An 18,682-nucleotide genomic window follows, 5' to 3' on the forward strand; every position below is an offset into this window, starting at 1 on the left:
GAAGCTCATGTATGAAGGAGAGCAATATATTGTAAAAGCTGGAGAAAAAGGTTAGAACCAGACAGTGAAAGATTTTACATTTTAAGTTGAAGAATGTTTACATTCTTGAAGGTTTCTGAGAAAGGGAATATTATAATCAGATATAAACACTAGAATTTAGAGCTATAAAGGTTGTTAAACATGACCTAGTCCAATCACTTTATTTTATGCACATGAAAACTGAGGCCCAGACAGTGATAAAAAACCACAAAATTCAATCCTCATCCTCCCTATCCCCAATCAAAATCTTGCTCTCTTTGCAAAATGTCAGACTCCCTCTAAGGCAGCTGCCTGAAGGCTTACATGCACAGGATTGGACAGGGGAGAATATGAAGAGAGAAATGAAGATATTCCACTAGTGTAGACAAGAAGTGAAGAGGGTCCGAACTAGAGCTGTAGCAGGAAGAATGAAGAAAAAGTACAAAGATGCTTGAGGATTTTAATCTGGGTTATTGGGGAGGATGTTATAAAATGACAGGAAAAGGAAAACTTTTAAAAAGTGTAGGGTTAGAAGGAAAAAATGAGATGGAGTTTGGGATATTTTGAGTGTGTGGTGGCCAGAATATTGAGAGAAAGATTCTCCTGGGTTCTTGGCCTAATGATTGATGATTAATGATTAATTAATTTGATCAATTCATCCTCCCTGTCCACATGCTTCCTTCCAACTCAAATCTAATTAGAAGATGGGGATTGTTGTGCCACTTTGATTAAAAGAGCTAAAATTTATTAAGAATTCCACAGAATAACTGAAAATTACCACAAGCTTCTAAAACCAACAAAATTTCATGCCCAGAAATACAAGGCAGACCATAGTTGATTTGTTCTTTTTTTTTTTCTTCTTCTTCCTGATGGATTCAATTTCTTTTTGTTTGTTTTATTTTTGGTGGGGGGAAAGGGGATGAACTTATTGGCCTGATGACCTTTAAACCACACTATAACAAACATTCTCAATTCAGAGGCTCCATTCTGCATCAGTGACCATGACAGCTGACTGATGTACTGCTTTTATGCATAAACTATTCAGCTGAATCAAATAGCATTCACTAAAATTTACTGGAAAAAACACATAAGCACCTTACATAGTCTATTGTCAGTTTAATGCCAGTTTTTGACCTTGTTTAAATTTATGAAAAAGTATGAGAAAAGTTGGATTTCTAGGGTGCTTATAGATGTCAGGAATGTCAAACATCCAGGCCACAAGTGGAATCCAACATATAACTAGATTTCAATTTCTTGGGAACTTTGCGATGGTTGTCATTGTAGTTCAGTTATTTTTCAGTCATGTTTAGTTATTTTTCAGTGAGGTTTGTGTGACCTCACCAGGGGATTTTCTTGGCAAAGACAGTGGAATGGTTTGCCATTTCTTTCTCTATGTATTTTATAGATGAGGAAACTGAGGCAAGCAGGGATCACATTTTCCTAGGATCACATACCTAGTTAAGTGTCTGAGGCTAAATGTGAACTCAGGAAGATGAGTTCTCCTGATTCCAAGACTAGACATTCTATCCATTGTGCCACCTACCAGTCCCTCTAAGGAATTTAGAAAAGATGCTATAATTGGTATTAGCATCATTTTGAATAGTATTTCTGCTTATGTCATTCCTATGCTAGCTAGAATAATAATATCAACAAGTAAGAGGTTTTAAGAGTCAGCTTTCACTTCAGTTTTATCATAGTCATTTTCACCGCGGAAAATGGAGACTATTAGGGTATTAAAAAAATTAAATAATGGAATCATCACTATACAATAATATAACTATAATGATAGAGCTTCCATGTCACAGAATTAATTCCCTTGCATCTGAGCAAATTATTCTATAAACTAAGATAGATGATGTCTCATCTATTCTTAAAACTTTCCAGAGATGGAAATTTTTCTTGATAACTTGCTTTGGTGTTTAATTATTTTGAAGGTTCAAGAGATATGGGACTAAATGCCTTGAAATCAAGATGTAAATCAATAGGTTTGACTAAGCCTTTCCCCTCTTCCTGGATTACCATAGTTTGCTTTATGAAGTCACTTCCAGGAGTGATTGTAAAGCCCTAAGTCCTACATGGGCAAGATCCTGAACATTTTTAGCCCATTCTTTTTCAAAGTACAAATAAATGACTCTCATTTCAGAGGGAACAGAAATGAATAAAAAAAAAAAAGTTAAAGAATGTTCCATCTGCTTCTATAGGAGGCAAGAAGCTGGAGGTTGAAGTTTCAAAACATGGGAAGAATGGATATGGAAGAAGAAGAGGTCAAGGAGAATTAGGAACTAGAAAAAGCCACTGGATGTAGAAACTGGTGAACCTTGAAAAAAGAAGCTTATTAGAGAACTGGGAAGATGGGTAATGGAATAAAAGCAAGATAAAAGATCCAAAATCTCAGAATTGGACTCCTCTTCTTTGGTGGTTTTCAACTTTGATCATATATCTTTATCAGGAAAAACAACAATCAGCCACCATTACAACAAAATGTTGAGCATATATTCCAATATGTTAATTTACTCATTGTAAATTGGTTGATCCAATAGTTGATATAAATAGTACATTAGCCTTGGAGTCAGGAAGTCCTCAGTTCAAATCCAACCACATTTATTACCTATGTGATCCTGGGCAAAAATGATTAGTGGTCAAGTGTTTTTTGTTGTTGTTTGCCAAATTTATGAAGTAATGTCTTTTATTATAAATGCCATAATCAAGTCTACAGTTTATGAGTTTTATAAGCATATGTTATTAAAACTAAAGAACAATAGAGAGGAGAAAGTGCAAATGTAAAGGGCATTAAAATAAAAGGAATTACCAGGACTATGGCATGGGAAAAGAGAAACCTCTGTGTCTTAATTTCCTCAACTATAAAATGAGTAGGCTGAACTGGATAGTTTCTATGGATCCTTCGGCCTCTACATCTAATCTATGATCCCTTGTAACTAAGTCTTTAGGGGTCAAGGGCCCTTGCTTTAGAGATCACTGATCTAGTCTATCTCAATAAGTTAAGAAGTAAATAGGGGTAAGGAAGTGGAGAAAATATGACAAGACATTTTAGAAGAGTGACATTTAAAGGAAAGAAAGAGAAGGCTGAAGTTTCCCTATTTATAGGCTTCTTTAATGCTGGCTACATATATGCCCGTGTCCTCCATATTTCAGAAACTCTCACTTGATCCTACCATTCCCTCTTGTCTTCAGCCTATTTCTCTCTTACCTTATAAGCTAAATTTGAAAATATCTTATATACTCAGTGCCTCTATATCACCTCCTCCATTTTTCCTCTAAACTCTCTGAAGTCTGCCTTCTGGTGTTATGAATCATTCATTAATTTATGAAATTATGAAATGGGGCAGACACACCTGGTTCTTTGGGTACTTACCAGAAAAGATTTCTACAGCAGTGGGAAGTGAGGCTGCGATCATACTTTAAAAACAGGGTGTGCAAGCAAACAGGCACAAAGAGCAGAGAGAGAAGTGTGAAAAGGGTGCAGAGGCCTGGATGGGAGGCTGGAAGGATGAAATATCTCTCCATGGGGAAAGGCAAAGGCATAGAATACCACTTGTGTTACCATGGATTAGGGTTGGGAGCACTTGGTAACATGGAACCAAGAGAAATGGAAGAAGACTGGGGTTGGGGGGGAAGGCAGGAGTTTGAGGTTTTATTTTTATAGAGTTTTTGGAGAACAGATACACTCTTATCTGTGCCATCTTGGGATTGGTTCATTAACACATTTATACCATCTATAAGTTATTTGGAGTTTTGCTGGTCTTCCTGTGGATGTCTGGAACTTGTCCAAGATTTACAATTCATAAAGCCAAAGGGTCTTAATAGTAAAGCCTAGATGGCTTCTCCTGATTTACCATCTATCTCCAGGATGTTATTTTTGGTTAATATATGATACAGTGTGCAAACTACACTCCTTTGATTTTTGGGTTGATCCTAGAAGCCATATAGGCTCCCCTTTACAATCTTACTTCCTGTTATTGCTACTTTATACTGGCTAATTATAAGCTGCAGTGATTAAGGGGACCAAAACAGGATGAAATTTCAACACAATCTATCCCCTGGTTCTCTGACCACTAGTGAACTCTATCATGTCTACAGATTCATTCCATTGAAACTGGAATTGAAATTGGCCTCTCCAACATTGGCAATGATAGCTTAACTGCCCAATCCAGAGGCCTTTTCTCAATCTTGATCACTTATTGTCTCTACAGTATTTGACACCACACATCACTTATTCCTCCTGGATATTCTTGCCTTTCTATGCTTAGTTCATCAATCCTGATCCAAGCCAATCATTTTCCAGATTCTGACCCCTGTGTCAGGCTTGATCTAGTTTATTCTAGTCCGGATGGACTCCTCTGGACTTTTGCTCTAGTTCTCCAGTTCTCTGGAGGTTTTTCTCAGACCTGATCCACTTTCAACAGCAAGTTTCCAGCTCTGAACAGAACTTCTGCAGGCCATCCCTTTGCTGATCTTTCCTGCTATGAGATGGGCTTTCTGATTCTCTCTGGACAAAATTGGTTACTGAGCTAGACCTCCACAGAAGACCCTGAACAGTCCTTTGGATTCATTCCTCAATGGTTAGTACACTCCTATTTCCTTATCTTTTCCCTATTCAATGGAGAACAATGGGTCACAATAGTACAAACCTTGTTCCATGTCCCCAACTTCCTGCACCCTCATTCTTATCTCCCTGAACTGCACACTCCAAATGTTCCATTCCCAATCTACCCACTCCTCCTGTGCTTTCAACAGGTAACTTTCTTTCAACTTAAACATTTTACTTTCTCCATCTTCTGTCTCACTAAGACCTGACTCACTTCTGATCACTCTCTCCACCGAGCTACTCCTAGCCCTGAACTCACTGGTAGAGATGGGGCAGTTGGAATACTTGCTGTTTCTCTTGTCTTCTCCATATTCTTTCTCTAACAGCATCCCTCAGCATCCCCTTATCTATGGGAGTGTATACTGTTCGTGTTCATCATCTGAGGGAGATCCTGTTAGCTGTTATCTACCAACTCCGAGGACATTCTCCTTCCTTCCCCAGTGAGTCCAGTGCTTGATTCACCATCTTTCTTCCTGTTCCTATCTTCATACTTAAACATATCCATTGATACTCCCTCAAATACACTCACATCTATTGCCTCAATCTACTCCATTTCATGAATCACTCCTATACTCTACCTCAGTTACTAAATGGCCATAACTCAGGCCTGTTCTGAACACCAAGTGTTCTACACCCATGTGCACCCCCTTTTCTTTACCCTTCATACTATGTCAATTTGGTGATTTCATAACTCTAACTGGTTTAATTATTATCTGTTCAAAGATAATGCCCAGGTAAATATATCTCCAATCTTTCTTGTAAGTTACAGATCTGCATCATCAACTGCTTTCTGAACGTCTTAGGCCACATATCTTGTAAGTATCTCAAACTCAAAATATCCAAAACATATATTATGATATCACCATCCAACCAGACACTCCAATCCAAAGTCTTGGGGTCATCCTTGACATCTCAGTCTCACTCATTTCATGCATCTTATCTGCTAAGCTGATTTTTTTTTAAGTAAAGTTATCTCATGTAATGTTCTTCTTTAAAATATAAAATTCTCTGGGAGCAGGTTTCTTGGGGGGCTTCTGGGGGCAGCCTTCGTTTCAGTTCAGTGTAATCACCCCAAATGCAGCCAGGAGGTAAAATTCAAATTCTTTATTGCGTCCTTCAAAGTCTTGAGCTTCAGCCCCTAGTTCCCTCCAAATGTCTCCAGCCAGCACGAAGATGGAATATGGAATGAATCTGTCTCCGCCTCTGAGAGTGGGCTTCTATGTCTGGCCCTAAGAGCTTCTTGCTTATATACTGTACACACCAATCATTATATCACTGGGAAACCATTATTTACTGTAGGATTAAGTCAGTCCTAAACTAGATTTAACCATTGTCTCCTCAATTCCACTTAGTACCTTGTTTCAGGTTCTGGCCCATAACATCTCCTTGTAGGATCAGATCAATAATACTGAACCATGCTAAATTAGATAATTATTGTCTCTTTCAATTCTACTATCTTTGTACTTTATAAGCATCTTATCACAATGTCACCCATCTTGTTCAATGAACTCCAATGGTTCCATATTACATACAAGTTCAAATAAAAACTCCTATTAAGCATTTAAAGTTCTTTATAACCTGTGTCCTATCTTTCCAGATTTCTGATATTTTTCTCTACTTGCTATTTAGCTTATAGTAAGCCTTAGAACATGAAATTCTACCTCCCATCTGTCTTTGTACCTTGCTAGTGGCTAGTCTTCACTTCTGGCATGCTTTGCCCCAGCCCCTCATGGCCACTTTTTGGTTTCCACAGCTTTCTTCAAGAGTCAATTCAAAGGAGGCCTTCACTGAAGGCCATGGACTAATGCCTCCTCTTTGAGATCATCTCCCATCTATGTCAACATATTTGTAGGGAGCTAGTTATGTCATCAAAAACACAATCTTTTAAGTTTTGAAAAGCAAGAAACAATTTGAGAGCCATGAATTTAAAAAAAAAAAAAAAGCTTTTGTGTAACTTCATTGCTAATTCCAAGGAAGCTTATTTGGGAGAATGCATTTTTGTTTCTACACATTAATGATAACTTACAATAAATGGAAGCCAGCAAAAGAAAATTAATACTAAAATAAATTGCTTTTAGTCAAACTGTTCTCCATTTTCTGGAGTTTTATCTACAGCGTGAAAGTCATTGGCAAATAAATACACTGTCATGTTTACAAAGAGCCTCATTAAGAGGAATTATTACATTTCCAGGTGATTTTTAGTAAAAACATGATTTGTATAGAAACAAAATCAAGCTGTACTTATCCAACTTGAAAAAGAATTCTTATCTAGTAATTGTAGTATAAAAAACAGTGGGGTAGAGTAGAAAGAAAGTCTTGAAGTCAAGAAGGCCTGGGTCAAATAAATATTTGTTCTATGTCCATGGGTGAATAACATTAATACAGATCAGTGGGAAAGTCTCCAAGGCCATATTTGTACAAAAGTTCCCAATTTCAATTGATGAAAGAGTTTTCACAATAGAATTCTCCTGTATCAATACAATATACAGTACAATATCAATCAACACACAATCAATACAGGTCCAAATGAGAAAAAACTATCATATGGACAATGAGAAAAACCATGCAGTAATAAGAAAATTTGGGATTTTTTCTTGGTAAGATGCTCTCTTATGAAAACATCTTCAGAGCAGGGCAAGGGATAAGAATGAAGCAAGTGTGGCACTATGATGCCTTTTCCCATCTTGCTCCCTCTTCATTTCCATTATCTCCTCCACCAACTTAGAGTCTTCCTTAGATAATTTAAGACTACTGTTCAACAATTTTATCTTCATATCTTCTTTTATCATTATTTTTAATTGCTGTTATCACTCTTGTGGCATCTACCACAAAGTAATTTTTACAAAGTGAATAATAATAATTTGTTTATAAGCTCCCTCATCAATTTCACCCCAATTCAGGTGAAGAGTCTATTGTTAGTATGTTTAAAGTAATGATGTCAACAATCTAGATGTTCCTCTCAGATATCATCTTCTTCCCAAGATTATGTGAAATAGAGGAAAAAATATTGGTTCTGGAATCAGGGGGTTTGGGTTCTAGTTCCATCACTGTTGCTTATTACCTATGTGAACTTGAGTAAACTTTAAGCTCCCTGAATCTCTTTCCTCATTTGTAAACCCTGAGGGTTTAAGAGCAGGAGAGTTTTGTTGTTGTTTTTTGTTGAAATTTTTTTCAGTTTTAGATCCAGGATCCTACAAATTGGCTATTCACTCCTCAAATTGGATCTCTTCTAAAAGCTCCATCTTTTATTCAACAGCAGTAATGAAACAACACCTAGCTGCACATTTGTCCCTGCATAAAGCATGAGGAATATTAGTCTGTGTTCTGGCGAGCCTTGGGAAACCTTCTATCATCTTTATAGAAACTCCAGGTTGGCAGTAAATCTCTTTTGCTCATGTCAGATCAACAAATGGCTATTTCTCTACCCTCCTAATGTGAACTACTCTACCCCCGTTGCTTCTCTTCTTCTTCTGACCAGTACTGTGCAATTTTTCCTCCTAGTGACACCTATGGAGGCACTCTCTTTTATTCCTTGGAGCACAAAAGGCTGGAGTGCTGCCTTCTCTTCATAGCTAAAATATTTATTCAATGATTTTTCTTTCCTTCCTCCTTGATTACATGTTCTACCTTATAAAGTCCTGATAAAATTAGAATTCTCCTCTGCCTTTTTATAAATGCCTTCTGTTATCACTAAACAATTTTTCAAATATGAAATCTTTAGGTGGAAATATTTTGTTTTCATACACTAATTACAAATTTTTCAAGACTTAATTTGCTCAGAAATAGGTTTATCAGAGGAAAATATATTAGGTTTAATATTTAACAAGTTCCTAGGTTGTAAAAATTAATGAAAAATTATGCTGAGTTGTATATTTTATCAATGTTTAAGTGTTGTGATCACTGATGTGGCATCGACCTGCGAGAAATAAATCCTCTGTAATATTTACTCCCTAAATTTCAAATTTCTATTTTGAAGAATGACTATATGGGACTTCGCTTAAACATAAAAAAGAATCTAAAACACTGGATGATACTTTCTAATTATTAAATATGTTTCCTTTAAGTTATTTTTTCAAATTCCACATAACATCAAATATAGAAATACCATTAAATTTAAAAGGGACATTAAAATAATCTGTCATTCATATGACTAGTCCATAATATCTGAAGGAAAAGCACAGAACAGCATAATACTGAATAAAAATAAACATGCCTACAGTGAGACAATCGAGCTAATCAACAATTAAAGATGGGTTTATTTGCATTCACATAGACACTCAAAGAAAAAAGGGCTTTTGTTATAAACAGTAACTTTGGAATCCTGACAAGTGTGAGGTTGTCCTATTTATTAGGACAGCTTTAAGAAATGGACAGTAACTATAAAGAGAGAGGACACTGATTTCATTAATACAGAAAAGTCCTGGATGAGTAAAGGGTTTCTACGGTCTTGATCAACACCTTTTCTGTAACTTTTAGGGAGCTGCCTTGAGCTCTGAGAGGTTAGGAACTTGCAAACAGTTACAAAACAGATATATTAGAGCCAACATTTGAACCCAAATTCCTTCTGATTTTTATTATGACAGAAAAAAATCATTTTAATAAAAAATTAACTTTTTGAGCAAGTCACTGGGTGGTAGTTTTACAATCTTGAATATGAGGGAGTCAAGTCAGGTGACCTCTTAGATCATCTTTTATGGAAATCCTGAAATGAATCTTAAATCGGTTGTTAATAAGGAACTTGGCAATCAAAATATCTGGCTGGTTGTGCACAGGACATCATCTCTTGAGATTTCTAACAACAATAGCTGATAATTCTATACCACTTTAAGTTACATAATGTACTCTTTTCATATATTAACTCATTTCATTCTCACAAAAATCCTGTAGGTACAATTCCTGATGAAGAAATTGAGGCTCAAAAGAAGTAAGTGCCTTAACCAAAATAAGAAGACAATTATCTGAGCCAGAACTCTAACTCAAGTCTCCTGGTTCTCTGACCATGGATCTTTTCATTACACCATGCTGCTTATCTTGCTTATATCCCTTTTTTATAAAGCAAACATCATCTCTTTAAAATAATTGGCACAGACCACTGTACTGGTGATTTCTTACTCTCATTCTTACCTACAAACATGCTTCCATTATTAAATGCTATGCTATGCCTCTGAGGTCTTCCCTAAGTTACAATGACCAAATCTCATATAATCAAGGAAAATTTCAGGAGGCAGAGCTTCCAGACTCTGCTCCATCCCTCATGATGATAGGACACTTACATTTTCCATCCCTCAGTTTCCCCAACTTTCTGGAGATTACATGTAATCTGACCAATTTTTGTGGATATTACATGTGAAAAGAAACAACCTCTGGAAATACTTTGGGGAAAAATATAACCACAAAAATCATATGTATGATTGGTTATAATTAAATAAATTACTTGACTTTCGTATAACACTTTTACCCTGGGCATTTTCTTTTCAAACCACATTTTAGATCTGTTCAACAACATCTGCTATTTCTACTTCTTGTGAATCCCATTTTCCTCACTTGGCAATCACTAGCTACCTTTGGTCTCTATAAAGACTCATCAGTTCTACTGTGAAAAAAGCAGTGCCCTGCAGCTCTTAGCAGTCTTGGATGTACATTGCTGGTTTTTTACTCTCTTTAATCCCCTACAGCTTGGAGAAAATAATTTCCTTTAAAAATATGCCTTTTAAAAATTCTTATCAATAGTCTTTTATTTTCTACCATTTCATTTTTGAAATAAATGCTTTAATTTGTCCCATATGATATTCTTAATTGCCCCCATAAAACTGAAACCAAACAGCAACTGAGAAGCATAAGATAACAACAATATTTTGATAATGATAATTTGTGTTCATAGAGTAGTATAGAAGATGTTACCCAAAAAATATAAGCAAAAAAGACAAGTAGCTCTGTTCTGTAGAATGAATGAGTAGATAAGTGACAGATAACACAAGTATTACAGTGAAACCCAGAGAATGGCAAAAGACTTACAGGAAGACCTTTAGCCTTTAGAAGAGTGATGAGAGGATCTGAACTAGAACTTCAAGGCTAAGATGATGATAATGGTTTGCAATCAGTATTACTAAGGCTTAAAAAAAAAGTAGTCAACTGAAATGGGTAATAAAATAGTTGTAAGAAACAAAGATATTTCTTTGAGAGAAAATAAAATAACTGCCAATAAAAGACAACACTCAAAATATTATATTGCGTATTTACCACAATTCTAACTTTCTAAGATTTCTAGGACATCTTTTAGGAGTGTGGATCCATCCATCCATCCATGTGTGTTACCCAACCCACCCAGATGTATACATATATACATTTGTACAACCTCACCAAGCCTATGTAAAGTTGGATGGTAAAATCAGAGTTAAATGATCAATAATATCTCTTTAAGATTAACATTCTGTGATCCATTATAAGAACAAATCTCATGTTATGTATAACAAATAAATGGAGAACTCTATATAGTGTATCTATCTAGTGTAAATTTAGGTACATCTTATGTAGAGACAGAGGGATATGGCTGGGTAAGAGCTTGAGGTTTTATCATTTTAATGTTCAAGGCTTGAGCATCACTGTCTGAAGAAATTCTTTCTCATCCTCACTGTCCTTAATACTCTAAATATCTAGAGAGATCCCACAGGTTTAAAATGTTAGTGTGCTTATATTTAAATATAATCAGTTTTCCCCAGTCAATGCATATTAGATGGATGGAGGCAGAGGTCAGATGATTAGGTATTCAAACCTTTTCCAGAGGGTTAAGAACTGCATAGGTATGCTCTTTTTTTTTTTTTTTTTTTTTTTTGCCCTAACCACCATGAAGCCAGATGGTGAATGTGAATATTAAGTTTGCTACTATGGAAACCACCATCACAGCAGCCTACTCAAGGCCCTAACCAATTGGGCAAGTCTTTGATTACTTACTTATCCCCTAACTGGACCTGCTGTCCCTCACTAAAAGCTACTACATAGCCACCAACCTGACAGAAACCTCTTTCACTATATATATATATTCATAGATATCTTCTCTTATATATTCATAAATCTCTCTTTAAGAACCTAAATGATATACTTTTATGACATATATCTTTCACTCTAAAAAAAAATCCTATTATGACAAAGCAGACCACCAGAAAACTAAGGCAAAACACAACATGTTTTTCTTCACCAATCTAGCTAAAACTCAGCAACTCACAAGGGAACAATTTAATATCTCTTTTCATGTTTACTTGCCATTCTTTAAATTCCATCTTTATTCAGTAAACAGATAGATACTACATGTGAAAGTCAAGAAATGAAACTGAGGCATCTTACCTTAATGTTACATGCTTGTTCCATTAATCTCCGGGCATTCTCTTCCGCCCTGTATCTCTTTGGAAGCTGGACTCTGAAAAACTTTAAAGCACCTTCGAAGTCAGCCTGTAGAAGGTCTTCCTTGGATGTCTGTAACATATTTCCAAGAGAAATCATGTTATTTTTGTCTATATTGATGATAACAATTATAATGACAATGTATTTTTCCTGAATATTTAGTGTTGCAAAGTTTCTAAAGCCATTTTTTAAATGGGAAAACACACTTCTACTCTCTGCCATAAGCTATAATTGATTGCATACACACAAAAATCCCATTCAAAGAAGCAATATGAAAAGGCTCTAACAAATTAACATGCTTGTCCTATGAAAGATGAAAGTTAGTAAAGTTCATCCTCCAAAAGTTTACCCAGACACAGGCTTTGGATAAAGAAAAAATCTTGGGAATAAGACTTTGATATTTTAAGGCTAATCTATAATTCTGGTTTTTGGTTTTTGTTTTCAGGGTGTTCTTCTGAAGATGTGGAGATGGATGATCCTTGTACTTCAGGAAAACCTTCCTAAGAAACTGAGAAAATTTTTAAAATAGGTAAAACATAGAGTTATGAGATTTAGAAATGACCCAACACCTTGCAATCTTCACATAGAGCACTAGGAAAATGGTTGTGAAAGTAAACCAATCAGACTTAAACCTCACTCCTCAGTTAATTATAGAAAACATATTTATAGAAAAAAATATGTTTACATGTTTTAATATCTAGAGAAAAATATGTGTGTGTTTTAGTATTGAAAATGCTTCTTTAATGAAAAAAAAATCAAATGAAGGTGGCCTAGCTGTACCTGATCTAAAATTATATTATAAAGCAGCAGTCACCAAAACCATTTGGTATTGGCTAAGAAATAGATTAGTGGATCAGTGGAAAAGGCTAGGCTCACAAGACAGAATAGTCAATTATAGCAATCTAGTGTTTGACAAACCCAAAGACCCTAACTTCTGGGAAAAGAATTCATTATTTGATAAAAACTGCTGGGATAATTGGAAATTAGTATGGCAGAAATTAGGCATGGACCCACACTTAACACCATATACCAAGATAAGATCAAAATGGGTCTATGACCTAGGCATAAAGAACGAGATTATAAATAAATTAGAGGAACATAGAATAGTTTATCTCTCAGACTTGTGGAGGAGAAAGAAATTTGTGACCAAAGATGAACTAGAGACCATTACTGATCACAAAATAGAAAATTTCGATTACATCAAATTAAAAAGCCTTTGTACAAATAAAACTAATGCAAACAAGATTAGAAGGGAAGCAACAAACTGGGAAAACATTTTCACAGTTAAAGGTTCTGATAAAGGCCTCATTTCCAAAATATATAGAGAACTGACTCAAATTTATAAGAAATCAAGCCATTCTCCAATTGATAAATGGTCAAAGGATATGAACAGACAATTTTCAGAGGATGAGATTGAAACTATTACCACTCATATGAAAGAGTGTTCCAAATCATTATTGATCAGAGAAATGCAAATTAAGACAACTCTGAGATACCACTACACACCTGTCAGATTGGCTAAGATGACAGGAAAAAATAATGATGAATGTTGGAGGGGATGCGGGAAAACTGGGACACTAATGCATTGTTGGTGGAGCTGTGAATGAATCCAACCATTCTGGAGAGCAATCTGGAATTATGCCCAAAAAATTATCAAACTGTGCATACCCTTTGATCCAGCAGTGTTTCTATTGGGCTTATATCCCAAAGAAATACTAAAGAAGGGAAAGGGACCTGTATGTGCCAAAATGTTTGTAGCAGCCCTCTTTGTAGTGGCCAGAAACTGGAAAATGAATGGATGCCCATCAATTGGAGAATGGCTGGGTAAATTGTGGTATATGAATGTTATGGAATATTATTGTTCTGTAAGAAATGACCAGCAGGATGAATACAGAGAGGACTGGCGAGACTTACATGAACTGATGCTAAGTGAAATGAGCAGAACCAGGAGATCATTATACACTTCGACAACAATATTGTATGAGGACATATTTTGATGGAAGTGGATTTCTTTGACAAAGAGACCTGAGTTTCAATTGATAAATGACGGACAAAAGCAGCTACACCCAAAGAAAGAATACTGGGAAACAAATGTGAACTATCTGCATTTTTGTTTTTCTTCCCGGGTCATTTATACCTTCTGAATCCAATTCTCCCTATGCAACAAGAGAACTGTTCGGTTCTGCAAACATATATTGTATCTAGGATATACTGCAACATATCCAACATATAAAGGACTGCTTGCCATCTAGGGGAGGGGGTGGAAGGAGGGAGGGGAAAAAAAAATCGGAACAGAAACGAGTGTCAATATAAAGTAATTATTAAATAAAAAAGAAAAAAAAAAGAAAATGCTTCTTTAAGACAACACAAATAATTTTCATTTCAAAAGTTATGAATAGTTCAGATAAAGGATATATGTCAGAAGAAAATGCTCTTCAAAGGCTAACTTAATAAAGAGAAAGAATGAAGAATGAAATAAAAAATCAAAATCATAGAGACTGGGAATCATATGCAAAATATTTTTTGTTATTTAAACTCCATTATAAACACAGGTAGAATTTACTAACCTTAAGATCTATATTTGAAAGAATTAAAAAAAAAAAAAAAAAGGAGAAGGCAGCCTAGATGTGAATGCTTCTGAAGAAGGGGTCCTGAAACTCTCTAAACCTCCTTGAAGGAGAAAATCTCCTTCAACTCTGCCTCAGTGAGAGCCCGCCCCAGGGAATCGGATAAAGTGGTTTATCTAGGTGGGGTTGGTTCAGTGCTGAGCTAAAGAATTCCAACCCTATTGAACTAGAGACTTATTCAATTCTCTTCAAATTCCAGCCCAAGCTGAAACCCGGCTAGCAGATAAAAAGAGCCAACTTGGAACAACTCCTTGCAGAAGATCTGCCATGCCACGCCATGCTATGCCAAAGAAACCTCTGCCCACTGAATAATATTCTGTTCCAGCGCTACCCTCTCTCTGTCTCCCTCACCTATTTCCCTGACAAGACTTTTTGCCTCTCTGTCTGGATTTCTCTAAACTTCACTTCTCTGCCACAACTCCTCCACTGAGGGATTTAGCCTTTCTATTCTTGCATTGTCAAGGCTGACTTCCCAATGCCAATAATAAACCTCTTTTTGTCAGTCTAGCCTTTTTGGGTTTGTAAATTCCTTTACAGAGAATCCCTGAGCCTCCAGAAGGGGGTTCCCCAAAACTCCCTACCCATGTGCTGAAACCAAAAGGGGTGTAGGGGAGCCAAACCTCTCCATTTAGTTTCCTGAACCCCAAACCTGCCACTAGACTTTATCATTTAACTCCCTGACCACCAGAAACCCTAATCTCATTTTGGTTCCCTAAATCTAAACCTTTCCATTTGCTTCCCTGACAGAAAGAAACCCCCAAACCTAAACCTCATCACTTCTGAGTCTAGGTCTGCTACTCTATCCACTATACCACCTAGCTACCTTAGCTATATAGTATGTGTATGTTGAACATTTAACACAGTGCCTGTCTGGCATATAGTGAGCACTAACAAATGCTTGTTCCCTCTATTTATACTGTCTCTCTGTCTCTGTCTCTAGTTTTTCTCTGTCTTTGTCTCTCAAGCTGCATTATCACTGTATACCATGATTAAGTGGAAAAAAAATCTAAAGAGATTAACTTTTCATGTTCCAACCTAGTCTATGTGAGGTGCCTCTCTCCTTGATAGAAGTAATACTTCAATAAACTACTCGCTACTGGTTTATATTAACAAATATTTAATAAAGTGTCATCAAATAAATGTCACTCTGAATAAGGGATAATAAAATCCAAAGTAGAATATCAAGCTAAGCCAAGCTTCCTCTGTTTTAAAGGTAAAAGAGATAGATAGACCAGTAATTCAGTGAGAAGGAGGAAAAAAAATTAGATGCTCAGCTGGCAATTCCAATGGTAGTCCTGAAAACATTAAAGGAAGGAAGGTACAATCTAGAGCATGTTGTGTGGTTCTTCTAGGGAAGATTATACAAGAAATGAATAAGAATCACAATGCAGAGATATGAAGGGATTCTAATCTGCAGTAGAAGAGGAAGTAACCACACCAAGGACATTACAGATCTATCCAAGTACAACTAGTGGGCTATAAAAAGAAATACAAGGGAATCACTTGGAATGCATTTCACCTAACTCAAAAAAACTCTCTCAAAATAATATCACCTCTCTAATCTAATCAATCAATAAACATTTATTAAGTACTATGTGCTAAGCATTAGATATGCAAAAAAGCAGAAACAGTCAGGACCTCAAGGAGTTTACAATAGAATGGAGAAGAGAATATGAAGGAGAAAGAGGAAGAGGAAGAGGAGGACAGCATTTATGCAGTACCTGAAAATTTACAAAGTGTTTTACATATAGTATCTCACTGAATCCTTGCCACAATCCTACCAAACAGAAGCTTCTATTATCCTCCTTTTATAGAGGAGGAAGTCTAGGCGGAAGGTGTTAATACCAGAGAAACTGAGGTAAGATAGAGATTGGTTTTTAATCTTTGATGTGGAGAGTTTCAGACTAGTCGACCAAACGGGAGTCACGTCCAAAGCATTCAGCACCTAGGAACTGAGGCAGGGTGTAGGGTTTTAGCTAACTAGGGTTTGCAAGCAGGATACAGAAGCCAAGAAGGCAATTTAGTCTAACATTTTACAGTATTGTTATCTTTACTTCAGAGAGAGAAAGAGCAGGAAGAAAGTGTAATGCCAGAGAAACTGAGGCAAGATAGAGGTTAGAGAGTTTTTAATATTTTATTTGAAAGGGAGAGATTTACTGGGACCAAATGGATCCATGGTTTGGTCCCAGGGCTGAATGAGACTATCCTCTAGTCTCCAAGAATCCAGCCTCCACGTGAGTTCTCAATCATACACACACACACACACACACACACACACCACACACACACACACACACACGATCCAGTTCTGACAGGGGGGGCGGAGGGCAGGGACATTCTGGGATGGGGAGAGGCATTCTGATAAGTAGGGAAGGTCTGGGGTCATGATGTCTAAAATAGGTCTTTCTCCTTATCTGGATCATGTGATTAGGAGGGAGGGGTGGTGTTGCAGGATTGAACAGAACAACTGGGAACTGAGGCAGAACAATTCAGGGAAACTGAGTCAGAACAATAAAAGAGAACTGTAGCACAACAAAAGGAGCTAATTTGGTATTTACAACTTGGAGATTGTGGCTCAGCCCTGTCAGACAAGGGAGGACCACCATTCTTGGACAGATAGGGGCTATAACTTGGGTTTTTAGGCAGGAGGCGGGATAGCATAACTCTATTCCAGGGTAGTTTTGGACAAGGATAGAGTCAGTGGCAGCTACCTGGATATTATTTTTCTTTTCTATGCTTCACTGTATCACAATGGTATGTGAAGATGGTCAGAGCTTCAAGGTTTTTCCTGACTCAATTCTCCCAGTCCTAATTGTATGTAAGGTTAAAGTGGCTATGATAATTTTTTTTTTTTTTTTTTAGGGCACAATAAGAGATTGATTGAGTTTCCAGGGTCACATGGCTCATTATGTATCAGAGGTAGAATGTGAAGCCAACTCTTACTGATTCTAGGTCTACTACTCTATGGTGCTACAGAGTTGCCTAATGGGGATATAGCTCAGATAAAAAGTGGATGAAAAGCAACCTTAGCTTTTCTAGGTACTAGCAGCTAGACGGAATTAGAAAAGAACCCTGGAGCTAGTAGCATTTGCATAATGATTAGTAATATACCAACTATGGCAACAAGTGTCATTCTTGAGAGGAAAAATATGATAATGAGAATTAATACTTTACCATATCAATGAATAGAGGCTTATTATACTTAACTACTCTGATGATAACATCTGAGTTTTAAAATATATCCCAATATTTCAGCAACCAAATGAGTAAGCTCAAACAGGTTATTGCTTATTCTTGAATTATTGCTTTCTACCTAATATCACCATAGGAAGGGAAATTTGATTAAAACTAAACCTGATGTTCTTCAAATATTAAATATTATTTAGATTTTGTCTAAATTTCCCTCAGGACAGCACCCAGGAAATATTTTCATTATATGTATCAGTACTTTAAAGTAAAAAAAAATGGTGTCCCACTCATTTCTTCATTTTCCAAAGTATTTTTAATTTTTCTGAAGAAAGTTAACAAAAGATAATGCCAACCAGAGCTAAGGAAGTTATAGCAAGGAAAAGAACTAAGTAATTTGCTTCAACATTCAGAAAAGTCTCATTTTGATTTTGGAATAAACCACTAGACTGGATACCTTAAAACTATTGACAAAAGAAAAAAACTTATTATTCTCCTCTTTCTATTCCCAGACTCTTGAAAAAATTCTACAGGAAAGATAATGTAATTGAAAGAGATTTTATTTACTCTTGTTACAGCATTAAGGGTTGTGTTTGCTCTTGCAGATAATTAGAAACTTTTCACTAATCTGGAATCAAATGGTGATATGATGCTCAAATGCTCAATTTGATGTTCAAAAACTACCCTTTCCCACATTTAAGTAGAAATTACACATAAAATCAGTCAATTAATAAACATTTATTATTATGCTATACCTATTATGTGCCAGGCCTGTGACTGAATTAATAGGTTAGTCTAAGACAAGTTCTTAATGTAGACAAGATAACATGTCTCTACATCAAAATGA

At 36.1% G+C, this 18,682-nt stretch overlaps 1 protein-coding gene across 3 annotated transcripts in view; it reads right to left on the reverse strand.

Annotated features, from left to right (window-relative positions):
- RABGAP1L (RAB GTPase activating protein 1 like) overlaps positions 1–18,682 on the reverse strand; it is a 689,556-nt gene that overhangs the window by 139,850 nt on the left and 531,024 nt on the right. For all 3 annotated transcript variants that reach the window (XM_051998907.1, XM_051998909.1, XM_051998908.1), the window contains one exon: positions 11,966–12,094. In XM_051998907.1, coding sequence (XP_051854867.1) covers positions 11,966–12,094 — 129 coding nt within the window. The remainder of the gene's footprint in view (positions 1–11,965; positions 12,095–18,682) is intronic.

Source organism: Antechinus flavipes, chromosome 4, assembly GCF_016432865.1.
Source record: "Antechinus flavipes isolate AdamAnt ecotype Samford, QLD, Australia chromosome 4, AdamAnt_v2, whole genome shotgun sequence".
Classification (NCBI taxonomy): domain Eukaryota; kingdom Metazoa; phylum Chordata; class Mammalia; order Dasyuromorphia; family Dasyuridae; genus Antechinus; species Antechinus flavipes.